Source organism: Podarcis filfolensis (assembly GCF_964270895.1).
Source record: "Podarcis filfolensis genome assembly, chromosome: Z".
NCBI classification, from domain to species: Eukaryota; Metazoa; Chordata; class Lepidosauria; order Squamata; family Lacertidae; genus Podarcis; species Podarcis filfolensis.
This window is the reverse complement of record NC_139617.1, coordinates 5,602,651-5,618,517: the sequence shown is the minus strand read 5'-3', so window position 1 is coordinate 5,618,517 and position 15,867 is coordinate 5,602,651. Positions and strand designations below refer to the sequence as shown.

Here is a 15,867-nt window from a genome sequence, read left to right as displayed (position 1 = left end):
GGTGGTGCAGCAGCAGCAGCAGCAGCAGCAGCAGCAAAAAAAAAGGCTAATTCGATTCTAGGTTGCATCAACAGAGGTATTGTGTCCAGATCAAGGGAAGTACAGTAATAGTATGACTCTGTTCTGACCTGCCCAGACCACACCTGGAGTACTGTGTCCAGTTCTGGGCACCACAATTTAAGAAGGATACTGACAAACTGGAAGGTGTGCAGAAGAGAACAACCAAGATGATCAAGGATCTGGAAACCAAGCCTTATGACAAATGGTTGAAGGGGTTGGGTATGTTTAGTCTGGAAAAAAGGAGATTGAGAAGAGATATGATATCTCAATGATATATCACATGGAAGAGGAGACAAGCTTGTTTTCTTCTGCTCTAGAGGGAAGCATTGGATTCAAGGTACTCGAACCATTGGATTCAAGGTACAAGAAAGGAGATTCTGACTAAACACCAGGAAGAACTTTCTGAGCTATTTGACAGTGAAGCATTCTGCCTTGGGAGGTGGCTCTTTTGCTGTATGCAACCCATCTAAGAAACCCAGGCATGGGTTCCCCATCACCGCCACAAGATAACAAAAAGTAAGAGGAGCAGCAGAGACCATCTGGTTGAATGCTCCAGCCTAGGTTTTTAATGGCGCAACAGTTTATACCAGGCTGTGTTCTTTCTCTCTCCAAACCCACCCACCCGGTTCAACCACCCCATCCTTCTGTGAAATGAACAGCTGTAATTGAAAAGGAAAGTCTCTTCCCCAGTTTACAGGGAGAGGTGCTGTTAAGAGCTGTAGCCATCTCATTCGCTTCCTATTGCAGGGGCAGGCTTCTATTGTCTGTCTTTTAGAGCTAATTTCTTCCCTGATCAAAAGGCCCACATCACTGAAAAGGTAGTAATGACTATTCATTTGCTTGCAACCTCCATTCTGTGGGCTGCCTCCTGCTTTATTTAGAGAACTGCTTTTCCCCACCACCACCACCACCACACTTTTCTCTCTTTTGCTTAAAAAGAAAAGGAGGCAGGAGTTCGTTTATAGCCTCTCTAATGTCAATTAAAGTAGGCTATATTTTAATTATTTCTCCCTTAGAGAACCCTTTTCAGGATCTCAGTTTGCTATGATGTTGGGGGAGGCTCACTTGGGAAACAATACATAATCCACTGTTCCCCACCCACAGTATGTGGACTGACATGTATTGAGAGGGGAATATGTCATGAATGAAGAGAGTTCACTTACAACCCACCGCCAAGTTAGATTTGTACAATTAGCAGTTTCTGATTTCACTAATAATAATCAGAAATAATAATAATAATAATAATAATAATAATAATAATAATAATAATAAAAAAGAGGTGAGTCTTTATTGCTAGGAAATATTGTGGGTTGTTCAGTGCAGAAACAAAATAGCAATCGTGGGGGGGGGGGGTTGAGCTTTCCCATAAAAGGGTTCTTATAAATTGTGGGTGGATAATGTTTTGGAAGGGGGGTTGTTTAGAAGGGGGGAAAGCTGCATGTCTCTTCTTGCTTTATTTTGATCTGGAGAGAAAACAGTAATTTATCATTATGGCAACAATCAAAAGTAAGCGAACCATTTGGAAGGAAAGCAATGTCACAGGAGTGGGGGAAGCAATCACTCGAAATCACTTTGAGTTTTGAATGCATAGGCACACAAATTGTGTAACAAAAATGGACAGCACAGAAATGAAAGTTGAGTTCCATTTGCACACAAGGAAAATGGCATTGCATTGCATTTACTTCAGATATAAAAATAATAATTAAAAAAAACACAAAAACAGGTGACAAGTTTCTTTTATGTACACTTCCCAAACAAAGGTAATTTCTTTATCCAGAAATGTTCAGTGGCATTTATTTCTATACTAGGCTCTACCTGTAGGTGAACTCAACCGTGCCATGACATTTGGACAAAAGTTCCCTCTGCTTCAGTTTAACATGTTTTTCATTGCCAGTAGCCAAATTAGTTACACCAACAAATAATTGGCCAGTGGGGTGGAGGGAGAGCACTAGGGTTGCCAGATTTCTAAATGGCCCTTGTAGCTATGCCTCTAGCAGCAGTTTAATGGCAAGTAGTAAAAGGCATTGCCGTGCTGTACAAAGTTTTGGCACACTGATTTCTGCAGATGAAACTAGGGCAAGCCTGATAGGTTTTCTTTCTGAACAGTTGGCATTCTAAGGGATGGAGTCTTAATTAGCACTGCCCTGTTTGGCCTGGTTCCCCCCCCCCCCCATTTAATATTTATTTATAAAATTCCTGGACATCTGAGGGAGAAACTAATGAAGGCAGGGACATGTTAACTCAACATTTATTGTAACTCTGTGTGAGTTGTGGTTCTTCAGGGCTATGGAGCATTGCTAGATGACAAATAAAAACTTTGTGGGTGGAGTGATATGGACAATGTTTTCTTTGTGCAAGCTGGAGGGTGCTTTGCAAATAAATAATAAAATTTAATTATTTTTCTGTACAATGTAGAGGGATTTGTTCACACAAACACTTGGGTATATATGTATATAGTCAATTTTTTAAAAAAACATCTAAATAAATATAAAGGCTCCCAGATCAGCTTACATACAATCAGTTCAAACAAGACAGTCTCTGCTCATAGACTTACAATCTTAAAAAAGCAACAACACAAAAGGGAAAAGTAACAGGGACAGAAAAAGAAGAAAGCAAACTGAGGCACAGAAAAGCTCAGGGGATAGAGGTGCCTGTTGAAACTAGTCTTTAAACTGAAATGAAAGTATGAAGTATGAAGCTGGAGATTCAATCACAGAATTGCAGAGTGGGAAGGCATGCTGAGGGTCGTCCAGCCCAACTCCTGCAATGCAGGAATCTCAACTGAAGCATCGTGACAATTGGCAATCCAGCCTCTGCTTACAAAGTCGTCCACTGCTGAACAGCTCTTGCTGTCAGAAAGTTCTTCCTGAGGTTTAGTCAGAATCTCCTTTTTTGTACCTTGGATCCAATCTTTCATATAACAGTCCTTAAGATATTTGAAGATGGCTATCATATCTCCTCTCAGTGTCCTCTTTGCCAAGCTAAACATACCCAGCTCCTGCAACCGTTCCTCATAAGGCTTGGTTTCCAGACCCTTGATCTTATTGGTTGCTCTCTTCTGCATGCATTCCAGCTTGTCAGTATCCTTCTTAAATTGTGGTGCTCAGAACTGGACAGAGTACTCCTGGTGTGGTCTGGCTAAGTCAGAATAGAGAGGTACTACTGCTTCCCTTGATCTGGACACTGGACTTTTACTAATGCAGCGTAGAATAGCACTAGCTTTTTCTGCTGTTGCAACATTCAGTTGACTCATGTTAAGTCTGTAGTCTACTCTACAAAGTCCCATCGATCCATTTCACATATGCTAGTGGCAAGCCAGGTGTCGCCATCTTATATTTGTGGAGCTGGTACTTCCTGCCTAAGTGTAGGACGTTACATTTGTCCATATCAAAATTCATTTTCTTACCTTTTGCCAAATTCTCCAATCTGTTAAGGTCATCTTGAATCCCGATTCTATCTTATTCAGCATTAGCTGCCTCTCCTAGTTTGGTGTCATCTCCAAATTTAATGAACTTCCTCTCAACTCCTTCATCCAAGTTATTTTTAAAAATGTTAAACAATGCTGGGCCCAGGACAGAACCTTGCAGCACCCCACTTGTCACTTTTTCCCAGGATGATGAGAAACCATTAGTGAGCACTGTTTGGGTTCGGTCAATCAGCCAGCTACAAATCCACCTAACAGGCAGCACATACCTAGGCTCCATCGCACCCTTAGCAAGGAGCTATATTGGCACACCCCACCCATCACTTCTAGAGCAGTGGAGGAGTGGTCTCAGAGTGTGCAGAGGGGTGGTTGATGTCAGGGACTGATGATGATGAATAGGAGTGATTGGTTGCAGAGTCTGTGACAGGGAGTAGTTCAGGCTCCGAGACTGGAGGGAGGGGTGTATGTCAAGGGACTTCTGAAGAATCCACAGTCTTTCTCTCCTGCTACGACAAGCTCCCCTTCCCCAAGTCTCCAAGTAATGAGTACAGAGAACAGCAGAGTAATGAGAACAGCAGAACATGGGCTAGAGGTGCGCAAACACAGTTTGAGGCCTGCTTGGGAAACATCCAGGAGAGCAGAAGCCTTTAGAGAAGATGGGAGGCAGGGACCTTCAGTCCTGGCAACTGTTCCATAGGGGCAAGACCTACTGGGAAGTGTTTGTTTCCTTGAATAGTTAACTTCACTGATAATGGAGATCTGTTCCTTTATTGCTGACCTGCATCTGACTCCAGACCTGACAGGCAGGCTCCTAGACACCCCAAAGCAGAGTGGAAAGGTGCAGTTTTTGTCGCCAACCCCCTCCTGGCCTGCACCCTTGGAAGGGGTCAACCTGACCAACACCTAAGTATGCCCCTGCTAAAAGGAATCTCTCATTGGTCTGTCTTAGTTTTGTTGTTGCTGCTGCTTCTGTTATTGCTGTTGGATGGATCTAGATGAGTAGCAGAGGATATTTTATTTATTAGTTATCTTTCCTCTTTTTCCCGTGTGTGTGAGATAAATATGTATTTCAGGAGACTAATATCACTATCCGTGTTTAGAAGGTTGTATAACCTTCTAGAACAATTATGTTATCCAAGGATGCTAAGGCAGACTTGGGTCATCCTTTCCTTTTATGTTTCCCTCTTAATAAGAAAATTACTTGGTGCTTCGTGCCTGAGCCCAACTGAACGAGTCACCATGTCTCACACAATTCCCTTGTTCAACCTACCCAAACAATCAGAAGGCAGGACTTTTGCTGATTATGAGTCAGTGAATGAATGAATGCATGGAAGGAGTCTGTAAAATGTATGAAGAACATGTGAAGAGAATGCATCCCAACAGCCCTTCAATTACGTATGATATTAGCTAGTTATTTGATTTCATTGATGACTTGACTGACCTCAGCTGCCTTGTTTATTGTGTTGATACTCAGACATGCCAGCCATACAATAAAGACAGGATAAAGGAGAAGACCTATGTCCTTCTCCACAGACAAGCTCAGCAAGCAAGCAAATAGACACAGTGGTTAAGGGGGTTTTGAGGGAAAGGTTTTTTGTACAGCGTTCTGTAGTGAAAGTTTTGTATTGTAGACTCCTGTTTATTCTTGTTAGTGTGTATCTGAGACAAAATCTGTTAGAATTCCAAGGGACTTTCTCAGTTTAAAACTCAAAGGAGAAAGGATATGCCTTCTGCAGGTATTTTAGTTTAATTGTCTTTGCTTAGATAGTTCTACTTTTGTTCCTCACTCTTGGGATTTTTCAGTTCTGCTTTACCACAGTCCCTGTATGTATCCCTCTCTGGGGGGTTTTCCAATGTTATTTCTTGGAGGCAGTCACGGTGAAGAATTAAATGAATACGAAAGAAAGAAAGAGAATCACTCTCAGGCTGTTTAAGTAAATGAGAAAATAAAGTTTACTCGCATTAAAAGTCTTGCCAGGATTTAATGATGAAATTCAGGCAGGCAATAATCCTTAAAAGTTACAGAAGTCCAGTTAAAATGAGTGAACTCTATGGATGAGAGCTCACAGACAACTTGCTCCATTGCAGGTGGGAGAGGTTAGGGATTAAACCATTGTATTTTTTCTGACACCAAATTTGGGGATATGGCATCACAGAGTCTCCTCTCTACAAGTTCTGAAATTCCATGGTGCCATTGCTCATTTGTGACTGTCAAGCAATCATGCATTTGGCTGCAGATCTTCCCACACGTTTGAGTTTGGGATATTATTTTCCCCACCTAAAAATCTTGAGGACACACCCAAGGTTTCGCCTTTGTTGCCCCACCTCCAGTCCGAGGAACCTTCAGGAGGGAGTGGCGGCCATGGGCATTATGTGGATGTATATTTAAATGAGCTTAGGAGTCATGAGAGTGGAGAGTATGTGTGTATGAACTTAACAGTGCTGATTTTTAGTTTTTGGATGCTATTTTGTCAATGTTGCTAATATAGTTTTATAGATTTAAAAAGTTGTGTTGATTTGTCGGTTATATAATATGACTTTTGCTTTAATTCTGATTAATAATTTTTTTAGTTGCTGCATAGTTGTTTGTTTATTATTATTATTATTATTATTATTATTATTATTATTAGCCCACCCAACTGGCTGGGTTTCCCTAGCCACTCAGCATACAGTGGTACCTTGGTTCTTGAACTTAATCCGTTCTGGGAGTTCATTTGACTCCCGGAACCGTTCAAAAACCAAGGTGTGGCTTCCAAGTGGCTGCAGGAGCTTCCTGCACTCAATCAGAAGCCTCAGAAGCCACATCAGACGTTCAGCTTCCAAACAATGTTCACAAACCAGAACAGTTACTTACAGGATTGCGGCATTCGGGAGCCGATTGGTTTGACAACAAGCCATTCGGGAACCAAGGTATATAGTAATGGTTTCACTGATTATTTACTAATATGTTGTATTTGTGATATTCTATATGATTTATACTGTATTTGTATAAATACAGTATAAATACATAAATTTGTATAAAGTTCTATTATGTTCTATCATGTTATTGTTATTTCATTGTTTCTGGGCTGCTTAGGGATTCATTTGAATGAAAATCACAAAAAGATATATTAAATCTAATCAATAGCAAATAGAGCATTCATTCCTGCCCCTACTAACAGCAGTGCAGGGAAGGAAGTTCTAGTTTATCAGCTGAGTAAGAAACAGATGTAAGTCCTGTTCATAGGTTCTGATTTTGGGTGTCTTCTCTGCTCCTCATTTCAGAAACGACAACAACCACAACTCTGCCCACCCAGAATACCACGGCTATCCCACTGCAAGCTCCTTGAGGGCAGGGACTTAGTTTCATTTTTTTCTTCCTTAATGACCATGTGTAAAAGGATAAATGATAAATGACAATCATGTTACTTCACATTTAGTTCGGTGGTCTAGAAATGGAACAGAATTACGTGCTGGAGTGGGCTTGCTTTAGGTCAGCCAAGAAGAGCTGTGCTGGGTTAGCCCAATGGGCTGTATAGACCAGCATCCTGCTCTCCCAGTGGCCAGCCAGATGCCTTTGGGAAACCCACAAACTCCCCAAGAGCACTTTCCCCCTCTTGTGGTCTCCATCAACTGGTTTTCAGAAGCATTGTACTGCCTCTGACCCAGGAAGCAGAGCAGAGCCATTGTGGCCTAGTAGCCATTGGTAGCCCTATCCCCAAATCCTCTCTTGAAGCCATCCAAGATGGCGGCCTCCGCTGCCTTGTGTGGGAATGATTCCTGGGTTGCAGGGGGTTGGACTAGATGACCCTCTGGGGGTCCCTCCCAACTCTACAAGCCTATGATTCTAACAAGTTCCACAGTTTATGTGCTGCTACATGAAGCATTTTGTTTTACCCATCCTGAATATTCCAAAATTCAGCTTCTTTGGAAGTTCACCAGGTCTAGTGACATGAGAGAGGCAGGACAAACTTTTCTGTGTTATTATTATTATCATTTGAATATAAATTTGAATTTATACACCTGAGACCCAGAGGTCTCAGGGCAGTTCACAGAATAGAATCAAAATATATAACCACAAAATACACAATCAAAATAAAAACAACAACCCAATAACCCCTCCCCACAACCCACATTTTAAAAGGGCATAGGATATCAATCAAATCAACCACTTTATCCACTGGAAAAGACCCTCCCTGAAATCCTGAAGTGATTAGTCTCTGCCAATCTGTGTAGACCTTACTAAGCTAAATGGACCAATGTTCTGACTGACTATAAAGCCGTTTGCTTATATTATTGTGCGTTCTACATTGCTGTATGCTTATCTTGAATTCCCTGGAACTCACTCCCTAAGAACTAAATGGAACGAAACACATCGAGGTGTACTTCTGAGCTACACTGAGCGCGCGCACGTTCAGGAAGGGGTTAACTTCTCAGGCTTTGCTCATCGGCCCCTCCCCACCCCCCAGGGAAGAGACACCTAGCACAGATATGGGTGGGTTGAGCTGCAGAAGAGAAACATGGATCGATGAAACATTCACGGCTGCAATCTTCCGTTGCAGCGGGGGTGTGGGGTGTGGCTTGTTCTGTAGTGGCCTTACGCGGGAGTAAGTTCCTCTGTGTTCGGTGGGGGAGCGGCAACAGAGGAGAGAAGAAGAGGCTGCGAGAAGGTGTTGCCGATTTACCTATCAGTTCGTAGCTGCGAGAAGAAGAAGAAATATTTTGTGAATGAATATCGGCTGAAATTAGGAAATTATAGAGAGAGAATAAAACTTTCAGAAAGCATGTCAAATGTTTTGCGTTGATGTGAAAAGGGTGTTTAAAATAATGAGTTGTTGCTGCTGCTGCTGTTAATTGAACTATGAGGATGATATCATAGCAGTCCCCAGGACGGGTTACAACATAAAATAAAATATTAAAACTTGTAGAACAATTTACAATCAGAATACGGCGCAAAAAGGAGCAACTAAACTTTGCAAAAAGTCATGAAAGAATCACATTAATCCTATCTATTTAGAAGCATTAAAAAAACGAAAGCTGGGAACTTGCTGAGAACTAGACGGGCTCCTCTCCTCACGAGCTTAATCCTTTCTTTCCCTCCCCGATTCAGCCTCCCCCCCCAAAAAAAAAAATTTTTTTACACCAACTAATTTGAAAGTACCGTATTAATTGGTAGACACCTTCGGGATGTTTGAAAGCGTGGATAACTTCTCTGTGGGATTTAAATCAGGATCAATATAAGGTTGCAGTTTCATGAGCATTGATTTGGGAATAAAACCCTCTGGTCTGAACCCAGCGGGGGATTTAGTTCCGAATTAGTATGAAGAGGGTGTGTCTGCCTCCCTACCTCCAGTTCATTCAGCTGAGGTGGCTGTTGCTATATTATTATGCTTAATAGCATCACTTGGAATGTAAACAGGGACGTGTGAATCCTGCCCAATCCATACGAAGGAAGAGGGAGCAGAAACGTGTGCAAATACTGATGGGCGTAGCCAAGGGTGGGCAGGGAGAGGCAGCTGCCCCACCCCATCAATCAATACAAATCAATAAAAATACATAGCTAACTGAGGTTCTGTCCCCCCCCCGCCGCCCCCAGGACTCCACCAACAAAAATCCTGGCTACGCCCATGACATCACTTTGGAGAAATGTACCTAAATGCAATAAAATAATTTGAAGGAGGAGAATAATAATGGTGGTTCTTTATTCAGATCAGAGAATTTTGTGCTTCAGAATCCGAAAGTTGCCTACTAATTTCAGTTGGGATCTTTCAACTTGTTAAAAAAAACAACACCGCACTGTCTGGATGCAAGGAGAGTCAGCTTCCCTAGGCTGATGACTAGCAGTAAAAGAGACCGCTGGTGACAAAATCCCCTCTCCTGGTATGGGGGTGCAGGGATCCTTTCCTTCCCTAGTTTTATTTTCTTGGAACATAGTAGTCTACTGATCCATTGGGCTCAGTACCGTCGGCCAAGAAGTTCAGACCTCTCCATTCTTAAGGAAATCAGCCCTGAGTTCTCACTGGAAGGACAGATCCTGAAGCTGAGGCTCCAATACTTTGGCCACCTCATCAGAAGAGAAGACTCCCTGGGAAAGACCCTCATGTTGGGAAAGATGGAGGGCACAAGGAGAAGGGGACGACAGAGGACGAGATGGTTGGACAGTGTTCTTGAAGCTAGCAGCATGAGTTTGACCAAACTGCGGGAGGCAGTGGAAGACAGGAGGGCCTGGCGTGCTCTGGTCCAGGGGGTCACGAAGAGTCGGACACGACTAAGTAACAACTATCATCCGCCATGGCTAACTGTGGCTTTCCAGGATGTTAGGCAGGAGTCGCTCACCCAGCCCTCCCTGGAACTGGCGGGGATCGATCTTGAGACCCTCTGTATGCAATGCAGATGCTCCGCCACTGAGCTACGGCTCTTCCCCGTTGCTTTCCTCGGCCATCTGGAACACCAGAGTTATGAATGGTTTGGGAAATGTGAGAGTTTGCGGTGGGGGGGCGCGCGGAGTGTGATATCAGAGATGGGGAGGGAGGCTCCCACTGCTCTGTAGCTTTCTGATGCCGGGGAGGCGCTCTTTCCCCGCACAACCGTCGTATTCTGGGCATAACTCTAGAGCCTGTTCCGTCTGTGACGATGCAGCCGCCTGGCTAACAGAACAGACTCGCGAGGGCTGGGCCTCGACCATGTGCATTTTCTAACAGCAAGGCCAATTTTTTGTTTGTTGGGTGGGTTGTAAACTGCTTTGGGGAGGGTTTACAATCAAGCGGTATATAAATTTTATGAAATAAATAAATTATATAGACATGGGTATAGCCAGGCTTTTATGGGGGGGGGCAGAACATCAGATTTGTGTTGATTTGTATTGATTTTGATTGGTTGAGGGGGCAGCTGCCCCCGTCCCCGTCCCCCGCTAGGCCCATGGATACAGATCGCTGAAATATATATTCAATAAAATGTAAATGTAAAATATGTCAGATGTTTCCATAAACCTCCAGTAAAATTATTAATAGTCAGTAACTGTGGTGAGGGAGAGGAAATCCCCACACTGGAGGAAGAGAATCAGCACTTCTCAGAATGTGAGCAGTTGCAACAATGTTTGCTTTCCTCTGCCCTCCTCCTTCATTTTTCCTTTTGTGTCATGTCTGTTAGATCGTGAGCCTATGAACAGAGTTTCTCCTATAGTTAATGTATGTTCAGCGCTTAATAAACGTAAAGTGGCTTATAAACGAATATAACGACGATTATTTCCGCGAGCGTAAAAGCAGGAGCTGTGAATGGAGACTATCTAATCCTCTGGATCCTCTGCTCTTTATGCGGAAGTAAATGAATGGCCTTTGCTTCTAGGAAAAGTTTGGAATGAGACTGATTAATCGATTTGTGGTGTTACTTGTTAATTCCGTACTGGGATTGCAGATCCTTGCGGATCCTTGATCCGCCACTCTCAAAATAGGATCCTGTCTTTCAAGCGCTCCATGGCAAACAGAAATCCTTTGGGTGAAGCTTTCCTCTTGACTCCATCTCTATAGGCTTGGGTCGGGCGAGGTGAACCTGGTGGACTTGTGCCTGTTTATGAGTTTCTTAATTCATTTGGCAGTATTTTTTATTATTACGTAACCAAACATTAATTGATTATACAAACGTTGGAAGATAAGTGTCTTTAAAGTGTCTAGGACTGTCTTCAGAAAAGCTCAACCTCGACTTTAAGAAAGGCTTCAGGAAACCGCAGGAAGAGGTCAGATGCAACAGCCGGAGGCATTCCGAAGTTATCTCACATTTGTTAAGCAAGTCTGCATTTTCAATCCGCATGGGAGCAAGTTTATTTGCTGTCCATACTGGAGAGCTATTCCCTTGACCCAACTCTTCCCATTCACAGGCGTGTGCCCTGTGTTTGCTAGTCTCCTGTCCTGTGTCAATTCTAACTACCCATTTTCCCACTTGCCTCCATGTGAGTAGCAGGTCTTACATAGTGCATACCCACCCAGAAGTGCCCGGGAAAACACACGAATGAAAATCCATATCCCACTAAACCGAGTGACAGCTTTGCAACTAATGCAGGCCCGCTCAGAATACTATTACTATTTTTTTTAAAAAAATAACAATATCAATAATAATAAAGGAGGCTTTTCCAGGGGGGCTTTACTGCCCCTTCCTCTTCCCCTCCACCCATTTTTTTGTTGACGCTTTGAGATTGGGGGAAGGGAGTAAGCCGCTTTTTTGCCGTAAAACTCTCTGTTTTCTTAACTGGATAAGGGACATTCAGCCCTGGAGCTCACTACTGCTGCAGTTGACCGGAATAGGGCTACTCTAAAGTTAGTGGCTCCTTGTCTGGCTCTCGCTAAACGTGCCCCACTAAGAGAAAAAAAAGGGCGGGGACTTGCGTTGGCAAGTTGCACAACGGAACGATTTGCTTAGCCAAGAAGATCTTCCGTCCAAGTTGGGGTTGTGGGGAGGAGAGAAGCGAAGCGACGCTGTGCCTTTAAGGCTTGTGCGCTCAGCCTGAAATGGTGTGGGCCTCGCAGGTGTGTGCGCGGGGGGGGGGGGGCTGGTGTGAGAGAAGAGAAGAGGGGAGGCCCCCTTGATTGACAGTCCCAGCGAACTGGTCCTTCCAGCCGCCCCCACAAAAGTTTCTTTTCTCCGTCAGCCAGCGCTGCTGGGTGGTTGCCATGAAAACGGATTCTCCCCCCCCCCGCACTCCCCCGCGCCAAAAAGAGAAATTGAGAGTGTGTGCGCGGGGGGGGGGGGTCGGGCGCCCCTCCCCCAAGCAGCCGAGTGGAAAAACTGAATTGGGGAGATACATTCAGAAAGCGGTATAAGGTGGGGCAGATATGTGGGCAGCAGTAAACTTTGGTTTGTTTTGCCCCGCCGCCCCCGCCCCCGCACCCCAAGATCCCTCTGTTACTTTCCAGGGGAGAGAGAGAGAGACCGTGGTCTCATTGCTGCTTGTTTATCCCCAAGGGGAAGAGGGAGGCGGGCCTTTTTCTCATGAGATTTGGGAAACTCAGGAACTGTTCTGTCCCCCCCCCCATCACACATACATGCTCTTCTTTCTCTCCCACCCCAAATGCTTTATTGCTCCCGCGTCCCAGGAGGCGGCTCATTCAGCCTTCTTCCTTCCACGAAACCCACTCTCCAGTATTCCCTCCTTCAGTTTTCCGAAGTTTGTTCTCTGTACCATCACGAAGCACACAGGGCACCCGCCTCTGCCAGTTTGCTCTGCGTTTCTCCCCAAGGATGCCAACTTTTCCCTCTGGCAGGGTTCCTGTGCGGCTCCCTCTAATTCAGTTGCATTTTCTTCTCTCTTTTTCTTTTTTTCTTTTTGGGAACTCAGAATGGAAAATGGTTTTTCCTTCTTCGTTCCTACCATCCTTCCTCTCCACTGAAAAATGGAAGAGGGAGAGGGAAAAACAAACTCGCAAGCTCGAATTGGCTGCAAGGTTACTTGAGTAAGCCCCTCGGCTGAATTCTAGCATCGCAGTAATAATACGTTCGCTCGTAAGCAAGACTCTGCTTATTAAACTCGAGTCCTTACTCCGAAGTTTAATGTTGCTCCCCTGTCCAAGAGGGTGTTTTAGGGATACCTACACAGGAAAAAGTACTTGGCGTCTGCAGTGAGCGTGCACAGGATCCGAGCTGCAGAACACACACACACACCCGGTTTTCTTCTCAAATTGTGCGTGTGTGTGCGTGTGCGTGCATGCCTGTGAAAACCGGGTGGAAAGGGGAAATAGTGCTTGGGTATATCTTTTTTTAAAAAAACTTTATTAAGTTACCCACTCAATATTCCCGATGGAGGAAGAAAAGGATCGGCATTGGTATCCCACAGCTATAAATGCCCACGGGGGGGGGGATGAGGCGAGAGGGGGGCATAGAGGAAAAATGAACCCTCTAAAAGTTGCAACTTTGGACGGGGCGCGCGGGTGAGTGGGAAGAAGGGAGGGGAGTAGCTTGGGAACCTGGTCAATTCCCCCTGCGTCAGGGGCCTGTCGAGGTCTGCGCTCTGATTGGCCGGCGGCTTCTCATTTATAGGCCGTCAATCAAATGGCCCGCAGAGAAAGGCTACAGCGGATAGGGCCGGAGAGCTTGGTGAGCTGGCAGCAGTTGGAGAAGAGAGCCGTCCGAAGAAAGAACAGATCCGAAGAGGGGCTCGTTCCGCTGCCGGAGAAGTTAGTAGCCAGGGTCTCCGAGACTCTTTTTGAACTTAAAAGTCTTTTCCCCTGCCCTCCTCCTCTTTCTTCTTGTAAGTCTAATATATTTCTTTTCCCACCCGGCAGCCAAGCTGGCGCATCTCCTGCCTGCCCCAGCCATGTACAGCATACTAGAGAGCGAGTTGAAGGCGCCCCAGCCTAACCCCGGAGGAGGCTCGGCCGGGAACGGCGCTCCGGGAGGCAACGGCAAGGGTGGCGGCGGCGGCGGCGTAGGAGGAGGAGGAGGAGGAGGAGGAGGAACCGGAGCCACGGACCAGGACCGGGTCAAGCGGCCGATGAACGCGTTCATGGTGTGGTCGCGGGGCCAGCGGCGCAAGATGGCTCAGGAAAACCCCAAGATGCACAACTCTGAGATCTCCAAGCGCCTGGGCGCGGACTGGAAGCTGCTGAGCGACGCGGAGAAGCGCCCCTTCATCGACGAGGCCAAGCGGCTCCGCGCCGTCCACATGAAGGAATACCCGGATTATAAATACCGGCCACGTCGGAAGACCAAGACACTGCTCAAGAAGGACAAGTACTCTCTGCCGGGCAACCTGCTGGCCCCGGGAAGCGCCGGCGGAGGCGGCGTCAGCAGCCCCGTCGGGGTCGGGCAGCGCCTGGACTCCTACGCGCACATGAACGGCTGGCCCAACGGCGCCTACGCCTCGCTGATGCCCGAGCAACTGGGCTACAGCCAGCACCCGGCCATGAGCAACGCGCAGCTTCAGCCCATGCACCGCTACGATGTGAGCGGCCTCCAGTACAGCCCCATCATGTCCAGCGCTCAACCCTACATGAGCGCGGCAGCCTCCACTTACAGCATGTCTCCAGTTGCTGCTGCTGCGGCGGCTGCCGCTTACGGCCAGCAACCGTCGGGGCACTCGATGAGCTTGGGGACGATGGGTTCCGTGGTGAAATCTGAGCCCAGTTCTCCGCCGCCGGCCATCACCTCGCACTCCCAGCGGGCCTGCCTGGGAGACTTGAGGGATATGATCAGCATGTACCTTCCGCCCGGGGGCGACGCGGCCGACCCGTCGACACTGCAGGGCACCCGGCTACACGGCGTCCACCAGCACTACCCGAGCGCCGGGACTGCTGTCAACGGCACCGTGCCACTAACTCACATCTAGCCGTGTTCCCCTCGGATCGCCCTCTACCACCGCTTCCTCAAAACGCTGGCACCGAACGTCTCGCCTACGGTTTGGTAGCAGGAGAGGTGGTTTGAGGGCAGAGGGGGGGTGTCGCTGGCTCTCCATCTTAACCAGCGAGTCTTTTGGACGCTTCTTCCCAAGGCAAATCCTATGCGGACGTCTCCCCAGGCATCTTGACTCTCGTTGTAGGTGGCTTCTCCCACTCTGAATTCCCACACCATTGAAGTTTATGGCTTTGGGGTGGGAGAGGCGCGGGAGAACTCCAAAGGAAGGTAAAGCGAACTTTACCCAACTAAACAACTCAAAGGAACTTTAGATGTGTGAATAAAACACAAAAGGGGAGTTGCACGTCTGCATAGAGCACAATTTTCTGCTCACCTTGGAAGAAGCCGCTGTGAAATATCAAACATACTTCCTTATAGATATACAAGTTTTTTCGGGGGGGGGGTTCTTAAAAAGTTTTTTTGGGGGTGGGTGGGTTGGGAGAGCAACGTGGCCAACTGGCCTCGGTCTTAAATGTTTACATTTTGTCTTTTACTGTTCGGGGGCGAGTTGTTTTGTTTCTTTGCCCCCTTCCTCTTGCCTGGAGTTCTTTAAATCTGTCTGGAGTCTTTTAATTTTTAAGATATTTAAATATATGTAACCCCGGCCCCACCTTCCCGCTTTTAAATATATAGATATAAATATATATATATACAAATTGCTATGTGGGTCCCCGGGTTGATTTCAGAACATCAGTTTTACTCGGAAGTTAAGCAAGTTTGTCCTTTTTTTAGGCTCAAGTTTACTTTGGAGTAAACTTGCTTCGCGTGGGGGGGGGCGGGTAGAAATATCCTGCTTTGATGGGAGCCTTTGGGTAACCCGATTGCCAGCTGGCTGTGTGAAACTGGAAAAGAATTTCAAATTTATAAAATACTTTCTTTGCTGTTGCAAATAATGTGATTTTAATCTTTTGAGGGAAAATAAAAAGAATTCGCTGATAACGGGAGAGGGGACGTTTTCTGGTTGTCTCCGTGGCGCTTGTAAATTTCTGTAAATTCCCCTGCCTTTTCTGTTTTGTGGATTTAAT

General features: G+C 45.9%; 1 protein-coding gene and 1 pseudogene across 2 annotated transcripts; both read left to right on the top strand.

Annotated features, from left to right (window-relative positions):
- The first annotated feature begins 4,723 nt into the window (after window positions 1–4,723).
- On the top strand, window positions 4,724–5,358 carry LOC310754703 (enhancer of rudimentary homolog; annotated as a pseudogene). Its single transcript has one exon. The product of its transcript is annotated as an enhancer of rudimentary homolog (transcript).
- Window positions 5,359–13,500: 8,142 nt separating this feature from the next.
- Window positions 13,501–15,251, top strand: SOX3 (SRY-box transcription factor 3). The gene is made up of 2 exons (XM_083596753.1): window positions 13,501–13,626; window positions 13,735–15,251. Exon 2 carries the CDS (start codon window positions 13,767–13,769, stop codon window positions 14,775–14,777), a length of 1,011 nt encoding a protein of 336 aa, XP_083452879.1. The 5' UTR covers window positions 13,501–13,626; window positions 13,735–13,766; the 3' UTR covers window positions 14,778–15,251.
- Window positions 15,252–15,867: the final 616 nt, after the last annotated feature.

Excerpts from the sequence above, each read along its gene's own strand:
- SOX3 (XM_083596753.1), top strand. The coding sequence starts at position 13,767 with ATGTACAGCATACTAGAGAGCGAGTTGAAGGCGCCCCAGCCTAACCCC.